This window comes from Rosa rugosa, chromosome 7 (genome assembly GCF_958449725.1).
Source record: "Rosa rugosa chromosome 7, drRosRugo1.1, whole genome shotgun sequence".
Taxonomy (NCBI): Eukaryota; Viridiplantae; Streptophyta; class Magnoliopsida; order Rosales; family Rosaceae; genus Rosa; species Rosa rugosa.
In genome coordinates, this window is record NC_084826.1 from 22,350,457 (window position 1) to 22,360,279 (window position 9,823).

Genomic DNA, 9,823 nt, shown 5'->3' on the forward strand with positions numbered 1-9,823 from the left:
TGCAGTTAAAACGTCGCATTAAAATGCTCCTATCACAAGCCCATCTTCAGATGTGCCCGGCACTGTCGGATTGGGTTAACAGCCGGTGTCGTGCCAACCCATCAAGGCGGCACAACCCCAGCTACTCTCCACCAAACACCATCAGATCCACTTTCCTCCGATTTCAGTCGAGCCCGGATTGGATGAAGATGACGAACTCTCGGTGCCATCCCAGTCCAGGTATGCAGCGCAGCCTCTTCCCTCCTCAGAAAAGAACCGCTATGATCAGATAGCATCTGATAAAAGGAGGACGTCGCCGGCAAGATTGCAAGCCACGGCCTATCAAGCGACATGGAATGAGCCGTGCGCCAAGGTATCGACACCGAGAACGATGCCGGAATGTTGCTCCATCGTTGATGGAGTAAGGTACAGAGAGGCCAAGAGCGGCGCTCTCCCAACCCTAGCAGAGCGCTAGGTATTTTCATTGCATCATAGTATCCATATTCTTGATAAAAGATGACAGTATTATTGTATGGAAGCGGCGAAAAAGTATGAAGTATCAAAAATATAAAAATAATCAGAAAATTCACAACACAAAAGAATTTTACGTGGTTCACCCAAAATCAAACGGGAAAATCTATAGAGACCCTCGCTTTCACTACCACTAATACATACGAAAGAAGATTACAAAATGTTTAACAATTAAACTTAAATCCTAGTTACACCTGAATACACCCACTGACCAAAGAACCAAGAACATAGAATTGAACAAATATGTTCTTGCTCACTGATACAAAAGATCCAAGAAACATAGTAAGCACTAACCAAAATAGTAGATTAGTCTTCCTTCAAAACTACTAAGAAACAAACAAAAAGAAAAAAGAAAATGAAAAAAAAAGAAGAAGATATAATAAGAGAATATATCGCAGCAACAAAAGAATCGCAGCCCAACCCAGTCCATCCTTCACCAACCGGCCCACTTAAGAAACACTATAACAAAAGTCTCTAGGGTTTAACATCATCTCCTCACCTCTTTCTCTCTTCATCGCAAGCCGTTTCAGAGCGTTGTCGCAGCCGCAGCCGCAGCAGAGTCGCAATGGCACCAAAAGCGAGAGTTCCCCGAAAGACCCGAAACCCAGATCTGGTCCGTGGAGTGGGTAAGTACTCCAGGTCCAAGATGTACCACAAGCGCGGTCTCTGGGCCATCAAGGCCAAAAATGGCGGTGCCTTCCCACGTCACGACGCCAAGCCGGCGGCTGAGGCTCCGTCGGTGAAGCCTCCCAAGTTCTACCCTGCTGAGGACGTCAAGAAGCCCCTGGTCAACAAGCACAAGCCCAAGCCCACCAAGCTCAGGTGCGTAACTTTCCCCTGGTTTTAGTTTTTTTTTTTCAAGTAGAGAATGTGTTTGTTCTGTGTTTCATATTTGTGTTTGGGTTTGGTATTTGTGTGTAGGGCGAGTATTACACCCGGGACTGTGTTGATTATACTGGCTGGAAGGTTTAAGGGGAAGAGAGTTGTTTTCCTTAAGCAGCTTTCATCTGGGTTGCTTCTTGTTACTGGTGAGCTTCGGTTTCTCTTAGAAAAGTATTAATCTAAACAGCTTTAACATTTGTACTTTTGTTTTCTGTGTGTTAATGTGAAGATTATGACCTCCTATGCACACTGCTATTGTTTTTAGGGTGGTTGGTTAGTTGAGTAGTAGTTATTTATTGGGTAATAGGCACTCTAAGCTAGTTGCTGTTTAGTTGTGTAAAGATTGAAAATGTATCGAAAGGATTGTCTTTTTGGGGAAAAGCGATTAGCGTAGTGAGAACTGAATGCATCAATCTTCAAAAGTATCACCATGTCTTGCATACATTGTTACTTTATCTAAGTTATCCAGATGAATTTCTGGTTGGGATTATGATCTTACGTCTACATAAAATGTATGATGAAGTAAAATTCTTGGGTTATTTTTGTAGACAGAGGTTTGGAAGTGGTTTAGCCAATGATTTTCTGATTGTTTGACTTGTCTCCCTTCTGCTCCTTACAATGAACTTGTTCAAGTGTATATCTAACTTGAGTGCTATTGCAGGGCCATTCAAGATTAATGGTGTTCCTTTGAGACGTGTGAATCAGTCCTACGTGATTGGCACTTCCACCAAGGTCGATATTTCTGGGGTTAATGTGGAAAAATTTGATGACAAGTATTTCGGAAAGGCCGTGGAAAAGAAGAAGAAGAAGGGGGAGGGAGAGTTTTTTGAGGCAGAGAAAGAGGTTAGCCTTATCAACTCGTCATTTACAATTTCCTGATGAAGTTTACAATTCTCCTGTATTACTTCTACTATTCCATGAATTTAAAATTGTAAAATTTAGGTGTCATCATTGCCTTTTTTTGGTTATGTAAATAGGCTTTTTATAAGATACATGTATATCCTGGGTTGAGATTCTAATAGTAAATCCGTTTGTACAGATGTTCTGTAATTGTTAGGTTTCTTTATAATTGTGTCCTCATGCTATTGACACTTAATTTCTGTAATTGGTTTCCAACGCCAGTTTCATCCGGTTTTCATTTTTGTAGAGACATGATACACCCATCTGTTTTGCAACAGCCATATTTTGTTCAAGTTTGCTATTGGAAAGTCATAAATACTCTACCAGCTTATTTCAATTTTTCTTTCCATTAATATTTTCCCAACAACAAATTGCAGGACAAGAAAGTGTTCCCACAAGAGAGGAAAGATGATCAGAAGAGTGTGGATGCTTCGTTGATAAAGTCCATTGAGGCTGTCCCAGACTTGAAGACATACTTAGCTGCAAGATTCTCTCTTAGGTCTGGCATGAAGCCTCATGAGCTTGTCTTTTAGACAGTCAGCTCTTTTCTTACTTAGGATACTTGTTCCCGTTCTTGTTTGTTTCTTTACTATGATTGTATGTTCTGTTCACATTGAGATCCGAGATTTTGTACTGATCGGCATTGCCTTGCAAGGGATGTTATGATTTTCATTTTGATTTTCTGGTCATCGGTTTGCTTTGTTTGGTTGCTCTCCATTCCGTGTGTTTTTTTTTAATTTTTTTATATATTTATTTATTAATACTGCGTTATTGTAGAGTAGTGATGGTACATTTTCAAAACCCTTTCCCATATTTTTGTTGTTGAGATCTTGATATCAAACAGACCTGGAAATTTTCAACATAATACAACCATTTGCTTCAGGAAATTGAATTTCTAAACGGAATGCAAATCTGAATGTAAATAATACAAGGAATCCGTACTGCTTGAACAGATAGCAACTAATTTTCTATCTGCCTCTCGATTCTCAGAGCATGCTATCAGCACGAGATGGCAGTCTTCTGAAGAAATTGCTGGGCACTGAAGGTAGCTTGCTTCGGAATCTAGGGTGGCGTAGCCAAACTATGCCGGAAATCAGAGCAATCATCTTGAAGGGTGTCACATAGAGCACTACAGCGATAATAAGGCACAAAAATACGAACAAGCTGCTTGCTCTTGGGTCTCTCCAACTGAGCACTGCCTGGAATCTCTCCCCCTGAGTTGCAATGTCTCCAACCACCGTTTGAATTCTTCCTGCAACACTTCGTAGTCTATCATACCTCATTCGCACCACGTCTTGGGCCTTCGATGTAGGGAAGGTGTCAAACTCTTCATCCATTTCATCTGGGTGAACAGCTTCTGCCCATGAAAGTTTAGTATCCATACTAGGTGGAACTCTCGGGCGGAAACGGAAATTCCATATTCCGATGAGAAACATGTAAAGGAAGATCGTAGGGAGGATCAATTCTGGGTAGCAGATCAGGAGGACAAACAGAACATGAACTAGAACTGTAGTGATTGGGTTTTTCCAGTGACGAACTTCGCCAAGCCACCTGCTCATGGAGATTAGGCCAGAGAAGAGCGAAACAATTCTGAAAAAGTTGGCTTTGCTTCTTCTCATGCTCCACATGTGGGAATCTACATCAAGCATGTACTCCACCACCTCTTTTCTTAGCGGTGGCTCAGCTCTGCCAAGTCTCGCAGCTACAATGTTCATTGCCTGATATCTCAGACTATCTAACTGGTTTACAGTGAATGGATGCAGGTAATGCATTTTGGGAAGCAAGGGATGGCCGTAGAGGTAGATTATATTTGCTAATGAGAGACAGGTAAACCTTACTGCTAGTTGTAGTTCCCCCATCTTTTTCAATCCAGATGGGTGAAGAACAAGAAGTGGATAGGAGTTGGTGTAAATCCTATCCATTTCAAGAGTTGATAACCGGATTCTTACCTTGCCAATTCTTGAGTCATTTTTAGCTCCACTGCCAGAAGTTGGTTTCTCATTTCCACCCAGGTGGCAGTTGTCGAAAACTCCTAGTGTGATCACGGTGCAAGGGTCATAGACCTCCCATGTGTATTGCTCATTCCATTTCGGACTGAAGCTTTCGATGATTGTTCTGGTCCTCACCCATTTCTGCCCATACTTGGCTACACAGTAAGCATCAGTTGTTGATTTACCATCCTTGGTCTTCATTGGAAGAAGCCCTTGAGCACTTAAGATCCCCACTTCAAGAATCCCAATTGGCTGCTTCCATAGCTGCCTAGCAGTAGGCCTCACATCACTGATGTACAAGGTTGATTCATCTAGAACATGGTAAGCACCCTCAAGGCAGACTCTTAGATGGACTCTGGTTGAGAACTTGTGCTCATGCCTCTTGTCTCCCTCCAATGCACCAAAACCAAATCTTTCGAGGGTGAACCAGCGAGAATGGACTGGCCTGTGATCCAAGCGCCTTTCGAACATGGTCAGTGGAAGGCTTATTTTCCCCACTTGTTCATCTTTTGCAGAGCTTACTTTGTTTTCAACCGTAAGTACAAGCAGTTCTTCGAAAGGCTCTGCTGCTACGAAGATCAAGTCTTCATTCCACATTGGATTGGGGGTTTTAGTTGGACATAACTTTGTCTTGAGTGTCTGATTTCCAACATGAACCTTCACAAAAGCTTGTGGTGTTTGGCTTTTGTCATGCGGCTCCACATCTTGAGCTTCAATTACATTGACTCTGAGATACCAAAGTTTTGGTGAAACGTAAACTTTGGACCGAATGCTGAAAACTCCTTCTCCATGAACTGAAGCAGCATCCGAGTGCCAAGCTTCTGGGAAAGCTTCATCAGCCTGTGTTCCCATCCAAACTGCAAGCATAACCTCTCCTCTAACCTTGCTATCGCTTGTCCGGTGTTCTAATCTATACCACTGAGGAGCCAAAGGGCTATCCGGTGGAACTCTAGTTGGCACTTCATGCATGTCAAACACCACTTTCCCTATATAGTCATCTCTTGCTACCATGTCTTTTTCTCTGACATATACTTCAAGTATGGAAGACTGAATCTTCTCCTTTGAGAATGCAAACACCTGCTTCCATTCAGGGTTTGTTCTCTTCTCAAAGTGGTGTGTTTTTCCCTTGTAATTTCCGAGCTTCACTTCTACGTAAGGATCACAGCTTCCTGTTAAAGGATTTGTTGGAAGATTTTTGGCTTTAACAACTCTAACATAGAGATAGAACATCTGCTCAACAAGGTCGTAAGTGCTTGTAGCTCTTTCGCTGCTTATCCACCCTCCTCCACCACGAACTCCTCCATGTGGCCATCGTTCCCCAAGCTGGGGTTTCGTGTCCTTTAGTTTGTAGTCCTCCTGGGGATTAGGGCCAGCTTGTGATTTCATTGCTGCAAGTGTGGATGCTTCTCTTCTGGAAGATTTCAGGTCTTCTCTAACCTCTTGAGCCTGCCTAGTGGGAATGGCACCAAAAACTTTCGAACGATGGGAAGTTCCAGTGTGAAAATAATGAGAGTACTGATGCTTCAAGTATTGATGCTTAAAGTATCTTTCACTGCTGCAGCAGCTCTTGTACCTGAAAAACAAATTTCGTACTATGAGTAACAAGATATGCGCAGAAGATGGACTATATAGCAAATATAGATCTTGAGATTCCTCTCACCTTTTAACACACAAGAACAGCTTCAATGCTAGTAGGGGTTTTCAATAATCTTTGCTTCTTCGCTTCTTATGTTCCAAAGCCAAAGGATTCTTGTTTAGCAAGAAATTTGCAACCGTGTACTTGAACCTTTCTGGCTTTGTTGATAGCCTTAGGTTGTGAATATGAGGCACTTGGGTGCTTTGGGTAGAAAGGAGGTTCTGGTTCCTAAAGGTACATATCAGTATTCAGAGTATGAGTTCTGCTGTTCTGGTTTCAAGACTACAGTCTAAAGCTAGATAAGACTTTCATTGTTATTTCTTAGGCTTGAAATTTTGGGAATCTATACCACCACTACCAGCTTGACAATGCCTTTTTGGTTAGTGATATAAGTTAAAAAGTAGTGCCTTATACTTGATGGGATAAAGAATGATCAAGGTTTTGATTGAGGACAAGTAATTTGAAGGGAAGGGCGATAGTGAAGGTATTTTCGATGTGAAAGAAATGGCACTAAAAAATATGTGAAGAAAAGAAAGGGCTTAATTAGTTGTCAAAATTCCATATTTTTCTGGAAAAAGAGAGATGCCCCACTTGAAAGGACAAACATAGTCTTTTAGACTTGAAAATCCTAGTGACTTGGTGCAAGTTCACTTTCCCAGATTCTTTTTCAGCCTTAAATTCTCAAACTGTATACAAAATGAGCAGCCCAAAATTGCCCTCTATTATACATTCCTTGTGTTGGAGTTTACAGCACACCTCACCAGTGCATTCTTGTAATTTTGTTTGAAGTTCACAGTTCTCCTCCTTCTGCAGCAGAGCTAATAGAAAGCAAAGCAAAGCAAAGCAAACCAGGTAGAGATGATTAAAGAGCTAAAGCAGCTTGGGTGAGCTTAAAAGAAGTGCAAAAACATTACAGAAAGAAACCTCAAGGGCAGATGACCTTGCACACAAAGATGCTTTTGCCCATTATTCTCTTCCTTTATTCCCCTTTGATAAATACAAATTCTCACTGAGAATGTTGCTTTTCTTCCCCTAATCAGAAATTTCAGGGATGCTTCTTTATACAAGTACGTGATCCTCCAAAGGAATCACAACTGTAGTTGATGTAATAACATATGTAATTTCTGATAGATCCCTTGGTCTGGTTTTTGCTGTATTTCAGCTTTAAAAAAAAAAAAAAAAAAAAAAAAAAAGAGAAGGGATGCTTCTTGATGGGCCAAGATATTGGTTCACCAGGCTAAAGTAAGGGTTTAATTCTCTATTGTTACAAAAAAGAAAAAGAAAAATTTCTTTTGCTTGCTTTGGAAACAGTAAAGAAACCGAGTTTCAACTAACATAATGAAGGCATGATTGGCCCATCAAGAATCCTTCCTTGTTGTAAACATCTGTCATCTCATTAGTGTTTCAGTAACTTTATGTTAGAAAATTTTCAAAATTAAAAAGAGGAAATTTTCCCACTTCCAATGGAACAATTTCATTTAGTTTAAAGTTGAAGAAAATGTTGTATTTATTTACTCAAGAGGCTGAATTGACTGACCAAACATTTAAACAGATGTGTAATCTACAATCAATTAAAGACAACAATATCAACAAATGCAGGTGGCTAGTCAGAGGTGGGTTATTCTTCTATGATTGTAGAGTTCGATGTTAACTTCTGATGCTGGATTTACAAGAAGACGGGGAGAGCATGGCCCTTCACTACCAGTGTGTGAATATTTGAATGTGAGGTGAATTTCGCTAACAAATAACACCCATTAGAAATGAGCAGCACGTATAGTTATTAAAATGAAAACAAAACTAGACTAAAAAAGCTTCAATCCCTATTGGAGAACATCAACACCACTTTTAGAAAATCAAATTAATGCTCACGAAGGCATGCAATTGTAGTATAAGACATCACTAGAATTTTGAGGGAGCTTACCAAGGTTAGTGACAATATAGACTGTATGATATTTATACACTCATTTGACATCTAATTGAACTAAAATTACAATTTAATTAAACCAAATTTACTACAATCACCATAAAGTTACCACATTCGTTGTACACTAGCTACTTACATATAATTGAACAAAGTTAACACATTGACAACAATTTATTCATAAACTTGTAAAAATGTTGTAGGTACAAAAACAATGACTCTTCTTACTATAATGATAACAAATTTGTTCTTATATTTATAAATATGTATATAACATACACGTAGGTACTATAGAATTTATCTATAGACTAGCTAATAGCAAGGGATTGACTAATTATGAAAGCTATTATATCTTGGCCGTCTTCCCACAAGGGCCTGCTTTAAGGGCAAGTTCACCCGTTGGGTCACCAGGTCACCCACTATTCACTACTTTTTAGTGTTAATTTCGTGCACTGGGTCACGAGCACAGTGTATTTCGTGCCCTGGGTCATGAGCACAGTGTATTTCGTGCCCTGGGTCACCCGGTACAGTTCTGTGTCACCATGGTGACCTACACAGTGTATTTTGTGCCCTGGGTCACGAGCACAGTGTATTTCGTGACCCAGAGAATGAAAATATACACTAAAAAGCAGTGAATAGTAGGTGACCCGGTGACCCAACGGGTGAACTTGCTCTAAGGACACACCTTCCTTCAGTGGAGGAGATGAAGCAAGCTACTAAAAACTGACAACACTTTGATAGGCGTCATTTGGCTTTCCTCGACTCCTCTTTGGCTCCATCATAGCGACCCACAACTCGCCTGAACCCTTAACCTCCTTATCAAATCCAGAACTGGCAGAATTAATTAATCTCCAGCATGTGGAGATATAAGTAGGGCATAACGAGACTCTACCTAGGTGGCTAGGTTACGAATCCACTTCTCTAACTAGTGTAAGATCAAATATGGACATAACACATATCATCATAAAGTAATTGATGATTAGCTTAATATCAATCCTAGTTTAACATGGATACAAACAGTAAATCAATACTAATAACTTAATGAATAGTGTATCAATTCATTAAGGATAGTAATCCATTGCTTAGTCGACAAGAAAGGCTACAAGTTGTGATACATTAGGAATCTAAGAGTGAAACCTAAACCGACAAGGAATGCTTTAATGGGAAGCTTCTTGAGGTTTAAGTCTCATATATATACAGATGAATTGGTCCCTGATTACTACCACGACTATTGCATATTGTTCTGTCCATTGAGAAGCAAGTTGGTAAGTAACAGAAGACCATATTCAGTGATCGTGTTTAGCAGCTGCATAAGATGGAATCCATGACAGTGATTGCTGAAGGTAAGCCTTAATCCTATTATGATTGTTGTGCATATGTTGTGAGCATGTAACTATGGTTTTACAATTGGTATCAGAGCATAGGCTCGCAAATATGAAAAAAAAATCGTTTTAGGGTTTTGCAAAACAAACATAAAATTTTTTTAAGGGTTTTTGCTTTACGGGTCAAGTAATTGATCAGGTTACTGACCAAGTCACTGGTCATGTAACTGATCAGGTACCTGACCAAGTAAGTAACTGACCAGGTAACTGACCAAATAACTGGTCAGGTACCTGATCAAGGTAAGTTACTTAAGTCGACTGCTGCATCTGGTTAATTATAAAATTCTCGCTTCCGCTATGATTTCTTTAGCAGCAAATTGGGGAAAAAGCAAAAACAGGTTTTTCTGTGAAAAATTGTTTTCGATTCATAGCATGATAATTAAGTTTTGATTGTGCTCAAGAACCCTAGAAGCATTCCCGGCATGCGTTAGGTTAGAGTAGATGGTGACCGGATGAAATTTACAATTTCTTGATTGTTCTGTGGATTCTAGGAATCGAAACAATTGTCTGTGCTTCAATGTGTATGTGTGAATTGATATGCATGTTGAATTGATTGTTTATATGGTATTGCATCTGTGATCGTATGACGATGTATGAAGAA

General features: G+C 40.1%; 2 protein-coding genes across 2 annotated transcripts; one reads left to right on the plus strand and one right to left on the minus strand.

Annotated features, from left to right (window-relative positions):
* The first annotated feature begins 994 nt into the window (after nt 1-994).
* On the plus strand, nt 995-2,981 carry LOC133720723 (large ribosomal subunit protein eL6z-like). The gene is made up of 4 exons (XM_062147170.1): nt 995-1,332; nt 1,432-1,538; nt 2,054-2,235; nt 2,670-2,981. Exons 1-4 carry the CDS (start codon nt 1,076-1,078, stop codon nt 2,823-2,825), a joined length of 702 nt encoding a protein of 233 aa, XP_062003154.1. The 5' UTR covers nt 995-1,075; the 3' UTR covers nt 2,826-2,981.
* A 164-nt stretch (nt 2,982-3,145) lies between these two features.
* On the minus strand, nt 3,146-6,648 carry LOC133720722 (FT-interacting protein 1). Its single transcript, XM_062147168.1, has 2 exons — nt 5,944-6,648; nt 3,146-5,856 (listed from the first exon to the last, which is right to left on the minus strand). Exon 2 carries the CDS (start codon nt 5,667-5,669, stop codon nt 3,279-3,281), a length of 2,391 nt encoding a protein of 796 aa, XP_062003152.1. The 5' UTR covers nt 5,670-5,856; nt 5,944-6,648; the 3' UTR covers nt 3,146-3,278.
* Nucleotides 6,649-9,823: the final 3,175 nt, after the last annotated feature.

Bases quoted from the DNA above. Each gene is read 5' to 3' on its own strand.
- LOC133720723 (XM_062147170.1), top strand. From the start codon at position 1,076: ATGGCACCAAAAGCGAGAGTTCCCCGAAAGACCCGAAACCCAGATCTG. The intron at 1,333-1,431 runs GTGCGTAACTTT...ATTTGTGTGTAG, and splicing joins CCCAAGCCCACCAAGCTCAG to GGCGAGTATTACACCCGGGA. The intron at 1,539-2,053 runs GTGAGCTTCGGT...GTGCTATTGCAG, and splicing joins TGGGTTGCTTCTTGTTACTG to GGCCATTCAAGATTAATGGT.
- LOC133720722 (XM_062147168.1), bottom strand. From the start codon at position 5,669: ATGAAATCACAAGCTGGCCCTAATCCCCAGGAGGACTACAAACTAAAG.